At 58.7% G+C, this 22,323-nt stretch overlaps 1 protein-coding gene across 1 annotated transcript; it reads left to right on the forward strand.

The window, feature by feature from the left end:
- The first annotated feature begins 788 nt into the window (after positions 1-788).
- Positions 789-12,180, forward strand: ENDOU (endonuclease, poly(U) specific). The gene is made up of 9 exons (XM_065859035.2): positions 789-4,208; positions 7,570-7,704; positions 7,889-7,924; positions 8,404-8,575; positions 8,713-8,912; positions 9,171-9,284; positions 9,363-9,469; positions 10,591-10,733; positions 11,772-12,180. The coding sequence occupies exons 1-9, from the start codon at positions 4,148-4,150 to the stop codon at positions 11,884-11,886; spliced, it is 1,083 nt and encodes a 360-aa protein (XP_065715107.2). The 5' UTR covers positions 789-4,147; the 3' UTR covers positions 11,887-12,180.
- Positions 12,181-22,323: the final 10,143 nt, after the last annotated feature.

The raw sequence follows: 22,323 nt of genomic DNA on the forward strand, positions 1-22,323 counted from the left end.
TCCCCTGGGGGGTGCTGGCTGCATCCCCTGTCCCCACAACCCCAGGAGCCACGAGAAGAGTGACTTTATCCCCATCAGGACTGTTGGGGTTTAAACCAACGTTTGCTGCCAGAGCTTGGGCTGATCGCAACCTTCTCTGTGCCTCAGTTTCCCCACATGGATGGGGCAGGAATAGCTGCGTACAGCTGTGGTGCAGAGGCAGGACAACAGCTCTTATAGAAGGACACTGGTGGCCTTGTGATGGAGACGGTGACCTCATGATGGAGACAGTGACCTGCTCGGGCTGTCCCCAACCGGTCACCAGTTGCTGCTGAGCCCTGAGCAGAGATTTGGGGGAGACATCTTCAAAGAGGACAGAGCTGACGGCCCCCAGGGGTGAGGACCCCCAGAGCATCTCTGGATGAGCATGGAGCAGTTTTAGCAATGACCTTCCCAACCGGGATGAAGCTGCGGGGTTGGGGGCCAATCGCCACCCCAAAAGCTCCCGCATTTGTTGGGTACCAGCATGGGGGGCTCACAGCTCCCCAGCCGGGACACCACGGAGCCACAGCAAAGCCAAAGCCACCCCAGCCTTGCCCCAGGCTGGGCGACAAGGGACCCGAGCGCTGCTGCATTAATTGCGCTTTTCAGTCTCGTGATGCGAATGAACGGGTCACTTAAAATAAAAGAGTCCCCGTTGCACCTAAATAACATTGCGAGCAGTGCAGAGATGGAGTGCAGGTTCCTGGCATGAAACCTGTCCACCCCAGTTCCCCTCCAGTATAAAACTGGGCTTCGTGGTTCTCTACAAGGCCATGGGTGGCCATGCTCAATGGTTTTGGTGCCCAACATCTCCCAGGTTTTAACTCCCAGCTACATGTCCAACAAGCTGATGCAAAGCAGGCAAGTGATGGCCATTCCCTGGCGTCTGGACCCAAATCTGGCACCTTTTCCAAGATATTTACCCTCAAGATCCAAAGGAGCCGTGAACTGAAAGGGCTCATGTGTGGGGAAGGAAGGGTTAAACTGGAGCTGGATGTTCTCCAGATGTTTCTAGACCTGAGGGTTGCCTTCAGGTTGGCTGACTGGTCCATGCTTGTGTCGTGGGGCTTTCCCTTCCTTGGGATGCTGGTTTGGCTGGAGGAATCTCCTCTCGAGTGGGAAAGTTGATCCTTGTCTGGTTCTCCTGGTGCAGGCGGTGAAGAGCATCCTGTTGGGGGCTCAGCGTGGTCCATGCAGCCCCACAACCCACCAGCTGTGTCCTCCACAAGCGGTTTCCCTTGAGAGCAGGAGCATAAAGGTCCAGCCCCACCAGGGGACCTCATGGAGCTGCAGAAGCTCCACGAGGTCCTCATGGTGAGGAAACAACTGGAGAAATATTCTGGGAAAGAGCAAGGAGTCCAGGGAAGGAGGATGGGGGATGAGGATGAAGATGAAGCTCAGTGTTGCGCAGCTTGTAGCAAAGAATAGACCATGTGAAAATAAGAGGCTGGATGCCTGCTCAAACAAAGGTAATAGAATCACAAAATGATCATAGAGGGAAATTAAAGGGTTGTGCTAAAGCTCAGTGCTCAGCAGACAAGGCAGCCCCTGGTGACGCCGGCTTGGCAGCGCTGATTTGGTACCCGCTGGGGACATCTCCTGGTCTCCTGTCTCCAACAGCAGAGGGAGGTGGAGAGACGTGGGAGAGGAGGGAGGAGATAGAAACACAGGATCGTTTGGGTTGGAAAAGCCTCTCAAGATCATCGAGGGCAGTTCAGAGATCAGGAGGCCTCCCCTCAGCTCCTGTTCTCCAGCTGAACCCCCCAGGCCCCTCAGCCGCTCCCATCACACTTGTGCTCCAGCCCCTCACCAGCTCCGTTCCCTTCTCTCCCCTTGCTCTCCTCAAGCTCTTTCTTGGCGTGAGGGGCCCAAAACTGCCCCCAGGATTCGAGGTTTGGGTTCCCCAGGTCCCAACACAGGGACGGTCACTGCCCTGGGCCTGCTGGCCACACCAGCACTGGGACAAGCCAGCATGCTGGTGGCCTTTTTGACCACCTGGGCTGGAGGTGATGCTGCCACTTCATCCCAAGGGAAAAGGCGTCATCCTCCATGGTGAGGCTGGGAAAGAAACCTGCAAGAAGAGATGGGCTCCACCTCCATCCTCCTCCATTGGGAGCACTCAGCTCCTTCTCCAGGCACCATGGGACCTGCTCCATCTCCCACCGCAGTTCCTGCTCTTCCTGGGCATCTCAAAGGAGCAAGACGGATGCACAATTGCTGGAGCCATCCACCCAACGTCCAACCCCAGCGATATGAGCTCCTCAGCCCAACGGGGCTTGAGCTGAAAAAGGGTTGGCTTGTGCCTGATCCAGCGGATGGACTCACAGAGCAGCCTCAGCACCAGGTGACTCAAAGCTCTTGGAGAACACAAGGCGGTTTTCCAGAAAGACAGGTCAGCAGGGTCCCCAGCCCAGGGCGGAGGGTAGGAAGTGACTGAGGGGTGACAAAGAACCCAAACCTGGTCCTTGTGACACCAAACCCGGCTCTGCTGTGCCAGCTAACGCACCCCGGGGGGGTGAGGCTGTCGCAATGCTGTGTTGGCAGCAGGAATTGCAGGCAGCTCCTGCCTGCTCTGCCCATGCTCTGAAATTGTCTCTCTGTGGCTCGGATGGTGCTTGGAGATCGGTTATTGCCCACTGAGGGGGAGATGCACAGGGGTGACCCCCTCTTGGGTGGGGAAACCCTGTCATGGGGCTGCTGCTTCTGGGTTGAAGCATCATGGGCATGGGAGTCCGGAGCACCAAGGGCTCCTTATGGAATGTCCAGGAGCTGCTGGCTGGGGAATCTTCCCCAACGATAGGAAATGACCTCGGGGAAGGTTCAGATGGGATATTAGGAAAAAATTGTTCACGGAGATGGTCGTGAAGCAGTGGACACTGCCCAGGACAGCGGTGGAGGCACCATCCCTGGAGGGGTTGAGCAGACACAGATATGAGGTTCTCAGGGACATGGGGTGGTGCCGGGGGTGGGTTGTGGTTGGGCTCAATCCTGAGGGTGTCTTTCAGCCAAAATGATTCTATGATCCGATGGTTCATCATCTTCCAACAGCAGAACAGGTTGAGAAGGTTCATACCCACTCCTGGTTACTTGTCCTGCTCCTCGCTCCTCACTGTTATTTTCCTGGTGTGGTTTGGAGCGGCTGAGCCGGGCAGTGCAGGGACGTGGATGGAGATGCGCTCAGGGATGGTTGCGATGCCCCTTGAGAAGGGGGGGCTGTGCTGGGGTTCAGGGGCAGCATTAAGATGCCCTTGGAGGCAGGATGAACACTGACCTGTCCCAATCTGGTCACCCCCATGCCTTTGGGTGTACTGGTCAGCATGTCCAACATGTTCCAAGACTGGGAACCAGTGGGATCCAGGTCCCTTCCAAGCTGTGGTAGCAGGGGAAGGCGTCTCTCCTGCCCAATACACCAAAACACCCCCCATCCAGGGGCATCTTCCACTGGGATACACTGGATTCAACCTGGGATGTCTTGGCTGGTGACTCTTGGCATTACTTGAGGCCGTGAGGGCTCCTGGAGAAGGGTAGGGATGGACCGGCTCTGGGCTGGGACACTGGGACAGCCCACAAAACCTGCTCCTGAGCAGCCTTGGTGCTAAAACCTGGCTTGTGGCTGTGCCTCAGGGTTTCCTTGTGTTGCTGGAGGACTCGGAGCCTCCAATGAAACTGGTTTGTCCTGGGAGGGGGACACAACGTCCAGGGACAGCAGCGGAGCAAGGGGAGATCTTCACTTCCAATTAACTGGGGAGCAGAAAGTTGCCCCCCGGTTCACACCAGTTGCACGGGAGCGTGTGGTACATGGAGGGACCAGCCTATGGCCCTGACGTCCAGCTCGAGTCTTTGACGGACCTGCTGGGCTCCAGGTGGCCAAAAACCCCACAGAGTTTTCCCAATGCTCCCAAATTTCCCCCCAGGGCTGTGCACGGGAGGAATGGAGCAATACCGCGATACTGGATTTACCAGCCCTCCTCCCAGCTGGGCAACCTATAATTAAGCTGTGCACATAATGAGAGTTGGCAAAGTGTGGGTGCATCATGCTCCTCCTCCCCAGGGAACCCACATATAGCAGAGAGCACCAGCATTGCCATCGGGGACGCTCCGGAGCGGCCAGCGCGGCATCGAGGGGATGATGAAGCCCTGGATTCTCCTTGTTGGGGCAGGAATAGCCCTGGGCTGCGTGTCTGGCCGTGAGTAATGGAGCTTGGCGGCGACAGAGGGGCCCAACCAGCCGGTGCGTCCATGGGAAGGGGCCAGCAATGGGTTGGAAGTGCTGGGGGAGCTCGGCTGGATGAGGGCAAGTGGTTCATTGCGAGGTTGGACCAGCAGAACTTCACAGGGGAAAGAGTGAGGGATGATTTCATGTTTCTTAAGCTCCAGGTGGTGATGAGGGTGGTTTACCCTTCTCTTCGATGGGTTGAGACTTCCCTTGGTCTTTAGCCTGGTCCACCAGTTGTGTCCTGGTGCGTCTTGCTGTGCGTTCATCATGCAAACCCACCTTCCTCTGCCTCCTCCACAAAGGGAAATACTTCTCCAACACCTCATCCCCAATCCCACCATGGGCGCTGGAGGTGAGCGGAGGAGCCAGTCAGATGCAATGGGAAATGCAACGCGAACTTGGGTGCTTCGCCCTTCACGACTTTGTGGTTGTTAGGAGAGATGCTAAAGAACAGCTCTGGCTTGTGGGCATCAGGTTGTGGCTCCTGGTTGACCAGGGTCCAGCCTGTGACTCGGTGCCGTTGTTACCATCTCCTCGCACCAAACGCGAGCGCTGATCTACGTGCAAGAAGGGAGTTTCATCACTCCCGACGCTGCCAACAAGCTGTAGCTGATTTTTCAAAGCAGACGTGAGGAGTTTTGCAAGGCCAGCGAGGACAAGGAGCTGCTTCTGCTGCAAAGTTGTCCTGAAACAGGTGGATTTGTCGTGGTCTCATTTTGTTTAACGCAAGCGCAAAGTTATTGTTGCTCGAAGGAGAAACTGGGAAGCAGAACAGCTTGTGTCACGGTCAATCCTTGGCCAACGCTTTGGACCAGAGCATCACCCTGATGGACCCATCGGAGCTGTGACACCTCTGCCAGGCAATGACTTCACTTATCCTCATCCAAGCGAGATTTTACCTGGTTATCTCACAGCCAGCTTGTGCACCCAGGGTTATGGATGGTTTCAAGGGCCAGGAGCATGTAACTAAATATTTGGGGAGCTCAGGCTATCAATAGATCTTTTGCTGCAAGTTAATTTGGCCTTCAAATGGGATTCTGTAGAGGGGCAGGGCTGATTTTGGGATGGTGTTTGCACAGTGGAGTGAGGCCTTGAGTCAGACCAGGGACACGCGGATGCCGCTCTGACACCAGCTATAACTCATGTTCGTGGACTGGACGGAGCCGGGAGCCGCTGGGAGGGCTCTGTCATGTCTCAGACGTTTCCCCACACCTTGGTGAATGGAGCTGTTCAGGAAACAGCCCGCTTTTCCTGGGTCAAAAACCCTTTTGGCAGCAAGGAGAATCAGTTCGTTCTTGTCCAAAAAGCTGTGCTTGAGGAGGGTGGATCAGGCCGAACGGCTGAAAATGAGAAAGAAATATTTGGCTGGCTTTGTACAGCCAGAAAACAGCCAAATCATAGAATCATTTTGGGTGGAAAAGCCCCTCAGGATCATCAAGTCCAACCGTTCCCCACCCCTAGTACTAAAATGTCCCTGAGAACCTCATGTCCGTCTGTCCAACCCTCCAGGGATGGTGACTCCAGCACTGCCCTGGGCAGCCTGTTCAATGCCCCACAGCCCTTTGGGGAAGAAATTGTTCCCCACATCCAACCTCAACCTCCCCTGGCGCAACTTCAGGTCATTTCCTCTTGTTTTATCACTTGGGAGCACAGAGCAACCCCCTCCATGCTCCAAGCTCCTTTCAGGCAGTTGTAGAGGAGCAAACACTCCCCAGCTCCCAATCCCCTGGAGCTGGGGTGACAATGATCTCGCTCCCCAAGGGCTCTGGTGGCTCCAACCTGGGTTGAGTCAGCGCACACCCGGTATCGGTGCTTTGCTGGGACACGCTCCGGCAGCACGTGCCCCGGCTCCGGGAAGGTCTTGGCGGTGATTTATGTGTGAGCAGTTCCCACCTTGCACAATCCCAGTGGAAAACGAGCCGGGATGGATGATTCAGGCTGAGTTATCCCCACAGCTGCATTGGGAGCAGCAGGGGTGCTGCCCCAGAGACGGGGATCTCAGCTGCTCCAGGTCTTGCTGTTCCGCTGCATCCTGGTGACACTGGGATGTCTGGACACCACGAGCATCCCAACCACCCAAAACACGGGTGCTCCTTCCCTCGGCAGCTCTTTGCAGTTCTCCAGGCATCAGTACAAGCAAAGGTGGGAATAAAGGAGCACCAAGGGCACGTCACCTCAAGGAAACCCTTCGTACTAATTACTTCCTATCACTTCCCACTAATTCCCCTCTTGCCATAAAGTGGATTTTCAGAAAAGGACCTGGTGGCCAAACAGGACTCAGCAGCACAACCAACCAGCTGGGTTGGCCGATGGATGAAGAGGTTCTTCCTCCTCTCATCATCGCATGGGAGACCTTGATGTCGTGATTCTGAACCACACAAATGGTTTGGGTGCAATGCCAGACACCAGACCAAGCAATGAGGGGGCAGGAAGAAGCCAGCAAGCTGGGTGACTTGGAAGTCACTCTCATCAGGATTTGCCCAAAGGGTGTTTCATGGGCTGGAGATAAACGCTGGTGACCCTGAGGTGTTTAAGATGTGTGGTTGCCACATCCTCTTCTCCAGGGATGGCTCTGCAGGTTGGGACGTGACTTCTCAGCACCTTGTCACCTTGTCACCTTCCCGACTGGAGCAAAGGGATGCTCAGAAAGTCACCCCCAGGCTGTCTCGTTCATCTGTCAGGAGCTCATGGACAACACGGAGGAAAAAGAACCTTCCCAAAGCACATAGTCCCTGAGCTTAGTTCAAACCCAACGTCTTGGTGACCTACAGCCTCTCTTTGCTTGATGGCACGTGTCCCTTGTCCTTCTGAGAAGGGACACTTACACTATTCAAAGCATGATGTGAGTTGCCGGGTTATTTTTAGCTTTGCATTATGTGTAATAACGCACACACTCGGCGACTCACTTCTCATATAAATAGTTCAGGAACGAGTTCCCAGTTTTCCCAGCATTGCAGGACGAGACAGTGGGTTACAAATAAGGGTGTCAGGAATGTGGCCCGGGGACCTGGGGCACTCTTGCAAACCTGGCATTAAAAGGGTGAATCAGACGGAGCAGTTAAGAGTGGGGAGCCAAGAACGCGCTTCCTCGTGTGAAGTGGCCATGGTGGGGTGCGCGTCCCTCGCCGAAGGGGACTGACCTGTGGCAATGGGCATCCTGGGGATCCAGCTGATCAAAATGCCACCTCGAAACGCTGATGAATGATCCCGAATAGGTGCGGGGTGGGAATGTGGTCCAGGAGGGGAGCGTGGGCAGGAGGATGCTCCGAGGCGGGGTGGGCAGGGTGGTCAGTCCGTCCTGCGGACCACGCTGGTGTTTGTCTGTCCCAAAGACATGTACACGGCCCCCGACTCTTGCGAGGGGCGCTGTGGGGAGCCCTACAGCGAGGAGGACGAGTGCCACTGCAACACCGAGTGCCGGAGGTACCGCAGCTGCTGCCGGGATTACGACAGGCACTGCCGGCCCGGTGAGCATCCCTGGGCCATGGGGGGTCTGGGGGTGCTGCTTGCCCCATGAAACTCATCTGGGGTGCAGGGGGGTTGGCTGCAGGCGTGTGTCTGTCTGCTTGGCTGTGTGTTTGTGTGTGTGGTCCTGGGCAGCCCCCAGCTTGCGTCTCCATCACACTGAGCTCTCGTTTCGGCTCTGCGCAGGTGGAGAAGGGGCCGAGGATGCGGCTCGCACCCGTGGTGAGTAGCTCCATGTCAGGCTGGACATATGGGAGAAATTGTTGACCCTGAGGGTGGTGAGAGCCTGGCCCAGGTTGGCCAGGGAGGTGGTGGATGAACCATCCCTGGAGACATCCCAGGCCAGGCTCACGGGGCTCTGAGCACCCTGAGCTGCTGAAGATGTCCCTACTTCAACACCTCAAGGTCTTTCTTGGTGTTGAGGGCCGCAAAACTGACCCCAGGATTTGAGGTTTGTGTGGGAGACCGGACTGATGCTTCCTGGCTCCCCCAGTGCTTAATGAAACACTCCCGTGCCTGCAACACGGTGTCCAGCTCTCGTCCCCAGGGCTGGGGTGCGTTGGGACCCCCCTGCCACTCCTGCACCCCTAACCCCTCCATGCTGAGCATGCGGATCTCGTGGGGTCACAGGATCGTGACACTCGTGCATGGACGCAGCAGTGGGTGCTGCATCCCCTCGCTTCTCCCGCCTGTCCTTGCAGAGGGTTTCTCCAGGAGCCAGGATGCCATCACCGACCAGGACCTCCTGCGCATCTCGGAGCAGCTCTACAAGGCCGATCACAACAAAGCCCAGCCGACCGACATCACCCTCAACCCCCAGCACCAGGCGGCCCCTGATGAGACGGGCGACCAGGAGGACCGCTCCCCGCAGCCGTGAGTGGCCACCAGCATCCCTGGGGTGGCCAGCAGCCCATGGCCACCCCAGCAGGGACCAGACGGCCGGGCAGGGCGCTGGGCTGGTTTTGGAAGGGATCTTTGCTTCGCTCAGCGCAGGATCCGCTCTCTCCCAGGCTCTACAAATACGTCAATGAGAAGCTCTTCTCCAAACCCACTTACTCAAGCTTCATTAAACTACTAGACAATTACCAGAGGGCAATGGACAGGGAGGAGGAGGTGACGGCAGAGGAGCTGAGGGAGCAGGACAACTTCCTCAAGGAGGTGATGAAAACTGAGCTCATGAAGAAACTCTTCGCCTTCCTCCATGAGAAAAGTGAGCGTGGGGCAGGATGGGGGGAATAGGGTGCTGGGCACCCAAAGGAAGTCCCAGCTGGGTGGGAGATGACCTGGGGGGATGCAGATTGGAAGAGCACGGGAGGGATGTCCTGAAATGCCAAACGTGGGAGAATCGAGCTGTGCAAAGCCAAGATGTTCCTGAGGGAGAGGAATGGGATGGGGGAGCCCTGTCTCTACCTCTCCCCATGCACCCACCCCGCGATGCTGCTCCCACCTCGCGCTGCTTTGCCCGCAGACCGTTACGGCTCTGAGCAGGAGTTCGTCGCCGATTTGAAGGAGATGTGGTTCGGCCTCTACTCCAGAGGCGACGGCGAGCAGAACTCCAGCGGCTTCGAGCACGTCTTCTCAGGTAGAGCCCGCGCCGTGGGCCGGGGGCGCCGGGCAGCGCTGGGCGGGGGGCTCACCCCGGGCTCTCTCTTGTGTTTAGGGGAGGTGAAAAAAGGGAAGGTGTCGGGATTCCACAACTGGATTCGCTTCTATCTTCTGGAAAAGCAGGGCATCGTCAACTACTTCAGCCACAACTTCAATGGACCGGTAAGTGGTCCAGCGGGGTCCCGAATCAGTTGCATCCTGAATCAGCTGCATCCCAAATCAGCTGCATCCCAAATCAGCTGCATCCCGGATCAGCTGCATCCCAAATCAGCAGCATCTGGGATCAGCTGCATCCCAAATCAGCTGCATCCCAAATCAGCAGCATCCAGGATCAGCTGCATCCCAAATCAGCTGCATCCCAAATCAGCTGCATCCGGGATCAGCTGCATCCCAAATCAGCTGCATCTCAGATCAACTGCATCCCAAATCAGCTGCATCCCAGATCAGCTGCATCCCAAATCAGCTGCATCTCAGATCAACTGCATCCCAGATCAACTGCATCCTGGATCAGCTGCATCCCAAATCAGCTGCATCCCAAATCAGCAGCATCCAGGATCAGCTGCATCCCAAATCAGCTGCATCCCGGATCAGCTGCATCCGGGATCAGCTGCATCCCAAATCAGCTGCATCTCAGATCAACTGCATCCCGGATCAGCTGCATCCCAGATCAGCTGCATCCCAGATCAACTGCATCCTGGATCAGCTGCATCCCAGATCAGCTGCATCCCAAATCAGCTGCATCCCAAATCGGCTGCATCCCAGATCAGCTGCATCCCAAATCGGCTGCATCCCGGATCAGCTGCATCCCAAATCAGCTGCATCTCAGATCAACTGCATCCCGGATCAGCTGCATCCCGGATCAGCTGCATCCCAAATCAGCTGCATCCCAGATCAACTGCATCCCGGATCAGCTGCATCCCAAATCAGCTGCATCCCAGATCAGCTGCATCCCAGATCAACTGCAGCCCAAACAGAGCAAATCAGAAGCATCAGGGATGCTCGCCCTGCCACATCCCCTCTGCTTCCCTGTGTGACCCAGGGATGGAGATGGGTGGGATGGTCCAGAACAGATGATGTGATAGGCAAAAGGGGCTCCCAAAGCAGAAGTGAGCGATAGGACACTGGGGGCTCTGTCCGGTGGCCCCTGGGAGCAGTGAGAGCTGCTCTGGATCTGTCCCTGGAGAGGACAGGAGGATGCTTGGGTTTGTGTGCAGATGGGCTTTGCTTGAACCCCCTGCCCTGCTGCACCCAGGGGGGCTGATCCCTGAACCCCCTTTCTCTAGTGGGACACGTACCCTGATGTGCTGGGGCTGCAGTTCAACTGGGACGGCTTCTACAAGGAGGTGGGCTCTGCCTTCATTGGCTCCAGCCCCGAGTTCGAATTCGGCCTCTACACCTTGTGCTTCATCGCGCGGCCTGGGAGGGCGTAAGTACCTTGTCTGTGTGCGTCTGTCCATCTGTCCTCTGGCTGTGGAGCCAGTGGTGTCCTCCTGAGCTCCAGCAGCAGCTGGGTTGGCATCTGAGCCTGGGTTGGCCCCTAAGCCTGGCTTAGCCCTGGGGCAGCATGGGTGGGGAGGGCTGGGGATGGAGCAGCAGTGGAGTGGGGACACCAGGAGCATCTGGAGATGGGATTGTGGGGCTGGGGATGGAGCAGGGCTAGGGTGGGGACACCAGGAGCAATCTGGAGGTGGTATTGTGGGGCTGGGATGGAGCAGCACTGGGTTGGGGACACTAAGAACATCCTGGAGATGGGATTGTGGGGCTGGGGATGCAGCAGCTCTGGGGTGGGAACACTTAGAACATCCTGGAGATGGGATTGTGGGGCCGGAGATGGAGCAGCACTGGGGTGAGGACACCAAGAGCATCTTGAGATGGAATTGTGAGGCTGGGATGGAGCAGCACTGGAACGGGGACATGAAGAGCATCTGGAGATGGGATTGTGGGGCTGGGATGGAGCACCCATGGGGTTCAGGGATGGAGCAGGGCTGGGGTGGGGACACCAGGAGCATCTGGAGATGGGATTGTGGGGCTCAGGGATGGAGCACCCATGGGGTTCAGGGATGGAGCAGGGCTGGGGTGGGGACACCAGGAGCATCTGGAGATGGGATTGTGGGGCTCAGGGATGGAGCAGGGCTGGAGTGGGGACACTGAGAACATCTGGAGATGGGATTGTGGTGCTCAGGGATGGAGCAGGGCTGGGGTGGGGACACTAAGAACATCCTGGAGATGGGATTGTGGGGCTGGGGATGCAGCAGCACTGGGGTGGGAACACTTAGAACATCTGGAGATGGGATTGTGGGGCTCAGAGATGGAGCAACACTGGTGTGAGGACACCAAGAGTGCTGGATATGGGGTTGTGGGGCTGAGGATGGAGCAACGCTGGGGTGGGGACACCAAGAATGCTGGATATGGGGTTGTGGGGCTGGGATGGAGCAGGGCTATGACAGAGGCCGTGTCCCCACAGGTGTCACCTGAGCCTGGGTGGTTACAGCCTCAGCATCCAGACCTACACCTGGACCAAGTCCACCTACGGCAATGGCAAGAAGTACATCGCCACCGCCTATGTCATCTCTCCCTGAGGCTGGGAGGGGGGGACCCCAACCCTGCTCTGGGGCCATGGGCTGCCCCACACTGGACTCCGTGGTGCTGGGCAGGCCTGGTCCTGCTGGTGGTTGTGCTGCAGGACCAGTGCAGGGTACTGGAGGGAGCTGGGAAGGACAGTGGTGGTTGTTCCCAGTGTGGAGGCGATGGGGGGATGGAGACAGCAGCCGCATCCTGGTGCCGTCATTGTCGTGTTCCCTGGTCACAGCAGATGGAGGGGAAGCGGGGGACTTGCCATGGAAAGCAGCACCCCCGAGTGAATAAATAGTGACCCTGGATGGTGACAACTTGAGGCCGTTTCCTCTGCTCCTGGCGCTTGTTCCTGGCTCCAAGCCCCTTCCAGGCAGTTCAGAGATCAGGTCTCCCCTCAGCTCCTGTTCTCCAGCTGAACCCCCCAGGTCCCTCAGCCGCTCCCATCACACTTGTGCTCCAGCCCCTCACCAGCTCCGTTCCCTTCTCTCCACTCGCTCCAGCACCTCAAGCTCTTTCTTGGCATGAGGGGCCCAAAACTGCCCCCAGGATTTGAGTGTTTGAAGAGTATTTTTCAGTCCTGTCCCCCAAGGAGCCCAAGCCCCAGCTCTGGTTTGCACCCTCTTCCCTATGCAAGAAGGGACATCTGGTCAGCTTTGGGGGGAACAGAGGGGATACCCCAATATTCCCTCTATGCATTATTCCCTCCCTCCTGAGCCTCCCCGTGAGCTCAGCTGTGCTGAGGACACCCCGGAGCCCCACGGAGGGAGGGCCAGCACCCCCCTCCCAAAGTCCCCAACGCGGCTGCGCTCAGGTGGGGGATGCGACCGCGCGGTGTCCCCCGCCTCGAGAGCGAGCGTTGTCCCCATCGGGTGCAGAGCTGGGAGTCCCCAAGCTGGCAACAGATGGCTGGAGGCAGCTTGCTGACACCTGCCCCTCCTCTCCACCCCGCTCCTGCCCTTCCCTTTCTTTCTCCGCTCGTTTTGTTCGATTTCCCAGCACTTTGGGTGAAGCTGGAGGGTCCCATGGTGCTGCTCCCCCTGTCTGAGAGGAGCCTGTCCCGGGAGCTGGACCCGAGGGTGGGAAGATGCAGAGGGATGCGCTGGCTCTGGGGCTGCAGGGTGACACTGCAGAGGATGCTGTGGTGTCCCCGCCAGCACAGGCAGGGAATTTGGGGTACGGGGAGACCCCCTGATGGCTGTTTTTCCTCTACTTTGCTTCGCTGGGTGCAACCTGGAACCCCCTGGCCTGGGCAGCCTCACCCCCCACAGCCCACGCTGATGTGGGCAAGGGGCTCATTAGCCCAACGAAGACCCAGAGAAGTGCCCACCTTGGCCGTCCTTGCCCCCTATGGATGGGGTTCCTTCTGAGCAGCTCCCCAGCATCACCTGAGCATCCCCAAAGCCTGGTTGGTCCCCCCACACTACACCCACCCCCACGGCAGTGACTTGGGAAGGGTGGGCGCCTGTTCTGGGTCAGGTTTGTCTGTGTTAACCCCAGAAATGGGTGCTGGAAAAGCAGCTTCCAAGCCCTGGCGCAGGGCTGGCAGTGACTGCGGGTGCAGGGGACCTGCGGACAGGGGTCCGGTACTTTCTGTGAGATCTGGGGACACCGGGGTCCTGCTGGATGGAGAGATTTGGCATCACGGAGGTGGGTGGGAATGGGAGTGGGCTGAGGGATGCGGAATCAGGAGGAGGAACTGGGTGCTGTGCCAGCACAGCCCTGCAGCCAGCAGCAGCACCCGCTGCCGCGATCGCTGCGGAGCAACCTCTGGGATGGACTTCCCGAAGCATCCTCATCCCCGCCCTGGGCAATCACAGAATCATTTAGGTTGGAAAAGCCCCTCAAGCTCATCAAGCCCAAGCGTTAACCCAAAACTGTCACTAAAATGTCCCCAAGAACCTCATCTCAGCCTGTCCAGCCCCTCCAGGGGTGGTGACTCCACCACTGTCCTGGGCAGCCCGTTCCAGCGCTCCACAATCTGCCCCTTGCGAACCTCCCCGCGGGGGGAGCACCCACCAGCTGCCACCAGCCCCGAGCTGCCCCCCAGCGCTTGAACCCACAGCTGGACCACCCCCTGTGCCTCCTGCAACCAGCCCCTGCTGCCCCCCGGGGACTGAGAGGAGCGATGGCCACGGTGCCCACGGTGGGGACCCAACCCACACCCATCCCGCATCCCCCCCATATCGCTTTTCCCCCGTGTCCCTGCGTGTTGCTGTAACCCAAGCTCTGGCATGCCCTCCTCCCTCCGGCGGGGTTGGGGGGTCACCTGTGACCCCTGGCAGATGGTGCGGGGACTCGCAGCCCGTCCCCAGGAACTCTTGCAGCCGCCATCTGTCGGGAGCTCAAATCTCCCCGCGCTGCTCGCGGAGCAGCATCTGCGCCCTGGGACCCGGGCTGCTGCCTGCCCTGCCGGCCTGGGGTGCAGGCAGGGGTGCAGATAGGATGGGGATGCAGACAGAAGCGGGGTGCAGTCACGGGGGTGCAGTAGGGAGGGTGCAGGCAGGGGGGTACAGGCAGGGGGGGTGCAGGTAGGATGGGGATGCAGGCAGGATGGGGGGCAGGCATGGGGTGCAGGTAGGATGGGGGTGCAGACAGGAGGGTGCAGTTGGGGGGTGCAGTCGGGGGTGTGCAGGCAGGAGGTGGTGCAGTTGGGGGGTTGCAGGCAGGAGGGTGCAGGCAGGGGGGTGCAGGCAGGATGGGGGTGCAGTTGGGGGGTGCAGGCAGGATGGGGGTGCAGGCAGGGAGTGGTACAGTTGGGGGGTGCAGGCAGGGGGGTGCAGGCAGGATGGGGGTGCAGTTGGGGGGTTGCAGGCAGGAGGGTGCAGGCAGGGGGGTGGTACAGTTGGGGGGTGCAGGCAGGGGGGTGCAGGCAGGGGGGTGCAGGCAGGATGGGGGTGCAGTTGGGGGGTGCAGGCAGGAGGGTGCAGGCAGGGAGTGGTACAGTTGGGGGGTGCAGACTGGGGGGTGCAGGCAGGATGGGGGTGCAGTTGGGGGGTGCAGGCAGGAGGGTGCAGGCAGGGAGTGGTACAGTTGGGGGGTGCAGGCAGGGGGGTGCAGGCAGGGGGGTGCAGGCAGGATGGGGGTGCAGTTGGGGGGTACAGGCAGGGAGTGGTACAGTTAGGGGGTGCAGGCAGGGGGGTGTAGGCAGGAGGTGGTGCAGTTGGGGGTTGCAGGCAGGAGGGTGCAGGCATGGGGGTACAGGTAGGATGGGGGTGCAAGCAGAAGGGTGCAGTGAGGGGTGCAGGCATGGGGGTGCAGAAGGATGGGAGTGGAGGCATGGGGTGCAAGCAGAATTGGGGAGCAGGCAGGAGGGGGGTGCAGTCAGGGGAGTGCAGGCAGAATGGTGGTGTGGTCAGGAGGGGGTGCAGGCACAGGATGCAGGTAGAATGGGGGTGCAGGCAGGATGACTGTGTGGTCATGAGGGGGTGCAGGCAGGATGGGGATGCAGGCAGGAGAGGGTGCAGTCAGGGGGGTGCAGGTAGGAGAGGGTGCAGGCAGGGGCTGTAGGATGGGGGTGCAGACAGGATGGGGGTGCAGGATGGGGGGTGCAGGCAGGAGGGGTGGCGCAGGTGGCTGCCTGGAGCTGCTGACCGTCCTACCCGCTGCCCACCTAAGTCTGCAGGGGGGAAGCAGGAGATGGGGCTGAGGATGGGGGATTATGGGGTCCCAGTGCCTCGAGGGGGCTCTGCAGTAGGGCTGGCATCACCGGGGGGCTGGCAGGGGCCCTTGTCACCCCCCAAGTGTGGGGCATCATCCCCCCGGACCAGCCTGGGGGACAGTGAACGGTGTCACAGGGGGTGTCACCCTGGCGGTGCCACTGCCACACTGCCCAAGGGGCCTCCAGGTCTGTCCCCCTGTGCTGAGAACAGCACCTGGAGCTCTGAGCAGCCCCAGCACTGGGTGTGGGGCTGGGGGGCTCTAGGGACCCCCAGCCCCCGGAGAGGGCACAGCTGGGCCGGGATGGAGGACGCGCCTCCCACAGACCCTCATGTCCTTGTCCCCAGGGAGGGGCAGCCCCTGGGACACAGACCCCAGGGCCCAGCAGCTCAGCCACGTCCTCGGTCCCCAAGTGGGGACGTTCCTGGGGACAGGACCCATGAGCAGCTCCTGGGGCTCAGAGACATCAGAGAGTGAAATATCAGAGAATCTGGGTGCAGGGGTGGATGAAGGAAAGCTGGGACAAGTTTTGGGTGCCACACTGGAGGGGTAAGTGACAGAGATGGTGACACTGATCCTGGCTGGCAGGACCTCGCTTGGCCCTGCATCCTCACCCCTCTGGTGCCCCTCAGGATCATGGAGTCCAACCATTAACCCAATGCTGTCACTAAAATGTCCCCGAGAACCTCATCTATCCAACCTTCCAGGGATGGTGACTCCAGCACTGCCCTGGCAGCCTGTTCAATGCCCCACAGCCCTTTGGGGGAGAAATCATCCCAAATTTCCACACTAAACCTCCTTCCCCAGCTCCGTTCCCTTCTCTGAACTTGCTGCAGAATCTCAAGGTGTTTCTTGGTGCGAGGGGCCCAAAAGTGACCCCAGGATTTGAGATTGGGTCTCCCACGTGCTTTGCTCTCACGTCTGGAAACAGCTTTTGATTTCTCCTGGCACAGACCATGTCAGCACAGATGTGACACCCCTGGGCAGCCCCGGGTGCCACCACCAGCTCCCGGCCATTAGAGCTTTTGCAAAGTGAGGATGAAGAGGGTTACGGCTCCATCTGAGCCCCCGCAAGGCAAAGCCTCCTGCATTATATCCTAATCCGAGAGGCCTTGGGGACGGGGACTCAACGTGGAGTCCCTCTAATCCCCTCCCGTAAACGATACGGCGCTAACTACCCCGATGGGACTCTGACCACATCTGGTCCGGGAGCCTGTCGGGAGTGCCCGGCTCTACCTTTTGCTAAGAGGATGAGGATGCAGAGGGGGAATACTCTAAACCATTTATGCCGCGGGCACTTTTTTATCCACCGCGTTCAGATGTCTGAGCTGGCAGGAGCGAGATCTCCATCTGGGTGGACGGCCCCGGCGCTCGGCTCGCTCCTGCATCCCCGCAGCGTCCCTCCTCGCTGGAGCAGCACCGGGTGCTCCTGCTAAAGGCTTTTCCAGGGCTCAGCGCTCTATGGCGGGGGCAGAAATGTCCCCCCATGCTCTGCCCTATGTCCAGTGCAGTCACAATGCTCAGGGCAGGGAGATGCCGCCTTGCCAATGGGAAACTCCAAGCTGCCCCAGAACCCTCCTGTCCCAGCGCTGAGTGCAAGTTAATGGAGAAAATGACCTAAAATGACCCAACCTTCATGTGCGTGATGGGGTCCACAAGCCACCGGCTGGAAGGGACCCCAGGGCAGCGTCCCCCTTTGTCCTCAACCCATCAGGGATGAGAGGTTGAGTCCTGCCATAGTGGGATAAGACACTCTGTGTTTGGGTATGGTAAAGCCACTTTTCATAGTGATTCCTCCTGAGGATGGAAGGCGGGAGGGAGCGCAGAGCCCCCCCCAAGCCCCCCGAGTGGGCAAGGAGGGGGCGCAGAGCATCGCTGGCAGCTGGGCTGGGGTCCAGCCGCGGAGCAGAGGTTAACGAGCGGCCGTTAGCCCATATGGACGCGCCAGCGGGGGCGGATCGGCACGTGCCGGCGTCCTCCCCGCGTTGGGGGCGGCAGAGCCCCAGTTTGTGCTGCCATGGGTCACCCGAGGTGCAGGGTGAGGGTGCTGATGTGCCAACCCAGAGCTGGTCCCCCCACCGCTGCTGCATCCCTCCCATCCCAGAGATGCTCTTCCTATGATCAAATAATCAACCACGGAATGATTTTGATTGGAAAAGCCCCTCAAGATCGTCCAGTCCAACCATTCCCCCACCCCAGCACTGCCCCATGTCCTGAGAACCCCATGTCCGTCTGTCCAACCCTCCAGGGATGGTGACTCCAGCACTGCCCTGGGCAGCCTGTTCAATGCCCCACAGCCCTTTGGGGAAGAAATTACCCCAAATTTCCAACCTCAACCTCCCCTGGTGCAACTTGAGGCTGTTTCCTCTTGTTTTATCCCTTGGGAGCACAGACCAACCCCCTCCATGCCCCAAGCTCCTTTCAGGCAGTTCAGAGATCAGAAGGTCTCCCCTCAGCTCCTGTTCTCCAGCTGAACCCCCCAGGTCCCTCAGCCGCACCCCACAAAGACCCCCAGGGATCATCAGGTCCCCAGTGGGGTCCAACACCCCTCGGGGAGCACCGCGCACCCACCGCCATCCCCCGGCCGTGGCCACAGCTGTGTGTGCCCGTTGGAGAGACACGGCCAGGGTCGCAACCATTGCCCCCCAGCTCCCGCTAACGGCCGGGACCCCCCTGGGCCCCCTCCCCACCTTCCTCCCGCTCCCGGCGGGGACGCCAAGCAGCCAACTGTTCCCCGCAGAGGCCGGCGAGCCGCAGCCCGGGCTAATCCAATCCATCAGCGGGGTAATGAGCTATGAAAGTGCGGATTCAATTAAGGGGGATCGCCGGGGAAGGCAGAGCCCGGCGGCAGACGGAGAAAGGAGCCCGCTCCCCTCTGAAAGGGTCCATCTGTGCCGCCGGGTCCCGGCTTTGTGCTCCCTGAAAGAGCCAACGCGGCACAAAAGCAGCCGCGGCCCCGCTGGGCGCTGGAGCTGCACAAGGGCCGGGCGGATCGGGGGGAAACTGAGGCACGGCACAGTGAAGGGAGCGGTTTATAGCACCCATAGAAGCGTTTAGAGAGCAAAAGCACTCACCCAGCTCTCTCGATGCTGGCTGCAACCTCACCTGTGGGTGATTTAGATGCTAATTGATCGTTAGGGGGGTCCTGTGCAGGGTGTGGCAATGCTGGCAGCTCTGGGGGGAAACCGAGGCACAGCACGGTTAAAGGAGCAGCTCATAGCATCTAGAGGAAGGGTTTGGTGGATAAAAGCGCTCACCCAGCTCTCTCAATGCTGACTGCAACCTCACCTGTGGGTGATTTAGATGCTAATTGATCGTTAGGTGGGTTCTGTGTAGGGTCTGGCAATGCTGGCAGCTCTGGGGGGAAACCGAGGCACAGCACGGTTAAAGGAGCAGCTCATAGCATCTAGAGGAAGGGTTTGGTGGATAAAAGCGCTCACCCAGCTCTCTCAATGCTGGTTGCAACCTATTTTGCAGGAGATACAAATTTTATTTGATATTTAGCTGGATTTTGTGCAGGCTCTGGCAAATCTGGGGGGAAACTGAGGCACAGCACAGTTAAAGGCACAGTTTGTAGCACCCAGAGAAGGGTTTGGAGGACAATAGCATTCACCCAGCTCTCTTGCTGCTGCTTGCAACCTTGTTTGTGGATGATTTAAATGTTATTAGGTGGGTTTTGTGTGGGGTTTGGCAATACCAGCAGTTCGGGGGGGGGACTGAGGCACAGCACGGTTAAGTGAGCTGCTTATGGCACCCAGGGCAGGGTTTGGAGGGCAAAAGCACTCACCCAGCCCTCTCAGTGCTGGCTGCAACCTCACCTGTGGGTGATTTAGATGCTAATTGATCGTTAGGGGGGTTCTGTGTAGGGTCTGGCAATGCTGGCAGCACTGGGGGGAAACTGAGGCACAGCACGGTTAAGGGAGCAGCTTAAAGCACCCAGAAAAGGGTTTGGAGAGCAAAAGCGCTCACCCAGCTCTCTCAGATCTGGTTACAACCTTGGTAGAGGTTGATTTGGTTGTTTCAGTGGGTTTTGTGCAGGGCTGTTGCACAGGACGCCTCCTACAAGCAGCCCAATGCAACCACTGCTTGGGGCCACATCCATAGCTTGGGGAGGGGGCTGTGGGAGGCGGCTGAGCCCCCATTTTTGGGTTAATCCTCAGGGTGCTCTGGTCCTGCTGCCACCAACCCGTGGGTGCCCATCCCATCACCCGGGGGGGTTTGTGCTTGATTCTTTGAGTCACCGCACAGGGGGACAGTGACAACCGGAGCCTCAGGGCTCGCCAGTGCCTCAGTTTCCCCTCCGGGAAGGTCTGGAGAAGGTGGCAGCGCCCTGGGGGCCTCACATCTCAGGGGGTCCCCTTGCACCACTTGGGCTGGAAACACCCCCCGAGGCCTCTTCATCTAAGAGGCTCCCGCCTGATTACAACTTGGGAGGGATTGGGCCGGGAGCGAGTTTAAAGACGGGATTATTCCTGTACAAATTCTGATTAAACCGTCCCCAAACCCTCCTGCTACAAGATTAAGCCGAGCTCTAATCTCGCTCGAGCAGCAAGACTTCGTCAATAACTCCAAATCTCTCTGCTGTTAGTTTATCTGGTGGGGATTAAGCTGGGGGGATGGATCCTGAACTTGTATTATAATATATATATATAAAATAACACAGCCCTGTGTGTGTGTGTGTGTGCTGGGCAGTGTGACAGCTCCCATGTCTCAGATGGGGATGGCGCCGGTGCCACCCCAATGCCAGCGTGGGATCCGGGGACTGACCAGAGCTGCTTGTTCCTGCCTGTCCATGCTTGTCCCTGCTTGTCCCTGCCCATCCCTGCCTGTCCCTGCCTGTCCCAAGGAGCTGTTGAGCCGCCTGTTCCCTGGGCAGATTTTATCATAGAATCACAGAATCATTTTGGTTGGAAAAGCCCCTCAAGGTCATGGAGTCCAACTGTTCCCCCACCCCAGCACCAACCCAAGTCCCTGGGAATCTGATCTACACATTTTTATGGTGTAAAATTTATTACAATGCAAAATTTTGGGCACTGCAGGTGGTGAGAGCCTGGCCTAGGTTACCCAGAGAGGTGGTGGATGAACCATCCCTGGAGACATCCCAGGCCAGGCTGGACGGGGCTCTGAGCACCCTGAGCTGCTGAAGATGTCCCTGCTCATGGCAGGGGTGGGTAAGGTGACATTTGAAGGTCCCTTCAACCCAAACCCTCCTGTGATTCGGTCGTTCTGTGATCGTCATAGAACCACAGAATCATTTTGGTTGGAAAAGCGCCTCAGGACCATCAAGTCCAACCGTTAACACAACCCTGGCACTGCCCCATGTCCTGGGAACCTCATGTCCGTCTGTCCAACCCTCCAGGGATGGTGACTCCAGCACTGCCCTGGGCAGCCTGTTCAATGTCCCACAGCCCTTTGGGGAAGAAATTGTTCCCCAGATCCAACCTCAACCTCCTTCTCCAACCCCTTCCCCAGCTCCATTCCTTCTCTGAGCTCACTCCAGCACCTCAAGGTCTTTCTTGGTGTGAGGGGCCAAAAACATCGAACATAAAACTTCAACTGAAGTTTAAACCGAACAAAACTCCCAAGGCTCACGAGTCATGGTCTAGTGGAAGGTGTCCCTGCCCATGGCGAGGGGTTTGGAACTTGCTGACCTTCAGGATCCCTTCCAACCCAAACCATTCTGTGATTTAACTGGGGATTCGTGGCTGCTCCACCACCCTGAACACCCCTTGTCCAGGACAAGGGACCCAGGGAAGGGCAAATTCCCCTTCCCACATCCAACCCAGCCAAGATGGGACCGGGGTCCCCATCCCGTTGGCTTCTCCAGATTCTCCCACCAGCGCGGGGCGGGTAATTCGCACAAATCCCAGCGCTGGCTCCGCCGAGTCCCTCTAAGCTCTTTGCCGCGCTCCAGATCAGCCTGCGTTCAATCTGTTTGCAAAGCTGTACAGAGTGTTTGCGCAGCGGGGACCGGGCCGGGGGATTAGGGGAAACGCTCCCTCAGCATCTGCTCGGTCCAGCCATGGCTGGTACCGGAACATCGCTCACCTTGGGGGACCATCCCGGCCCCCCCAGGCTTCCCCATTCCCACCCTGCCATGGGACCCGGGGAGTATTCTGGCTCCAAAGGTGCTGGGGGTCCTGGCACATGACTGTGCTGGTCTGGAAGCCTCAGAGGTCATGATTCAGGGACCTTCCAGGGGTGTCACTTGGACCTGAGCCCTCAAGAAAGGCCTTGAGGTGCTGGAGCGAGTGGAGAGAAGGGAATGGAGCTGGTGAGGGGCTGGAGCACAAGTGTGATGGGAGCGGCTGAGGGACCTGGGGGTTCAGCTGGAGAACAGGAGCTGAGGGGAGACCTTCTGATCTCTGAACTGCCTGAAAGGAGCTTGGAGCCAGGGGGGGGTTGGTCTGTGCTCCCAAGGGATAAAACAAGAGGAAACGGCCTCAAGTTGCGCCAGGGGAGGTTGAGGTTGGATGTGGGGAACAATTTCTTCCCCAAAGGGCTGTGGGGCATTGAACAGGCTGCCCAGGGCAGTGCTGGAGTCACCACCCCTGGAGGGCTGGACAGACGGACATGAGGTTCTCAGGACATGGGGCAGTGCTGGGGCTGGGGAATGGTTGGACTCAATCTTGATGGTCTTTTCCAACCAAAATGATTCTGTGATGATTCTCTGTGTGGCCTGAGCCACATGCACGCAGCTCCAGGGCCTGGGGGGACACTGGGCAGGTGGACCAGAGGGTGCTTGGGTGCTGGGATGGGGACACCCACCAGCACAACCATGTCCA

Source organism: Patagioenas fasciata, chromosome 28 (assembly GCF_037038585.1).
Source record: "Patagioenas fasciata isolate bPatFas1 chromosome 28, bPatFas1.hap1, whole genome shotgun sequence".
Classification (NCBI taxonomy): Eukaryota; Metazoa; Chordata; class Aves; order Columbiformes; family Columbidae; genus Patagioenas; species Patagioenas fasciata.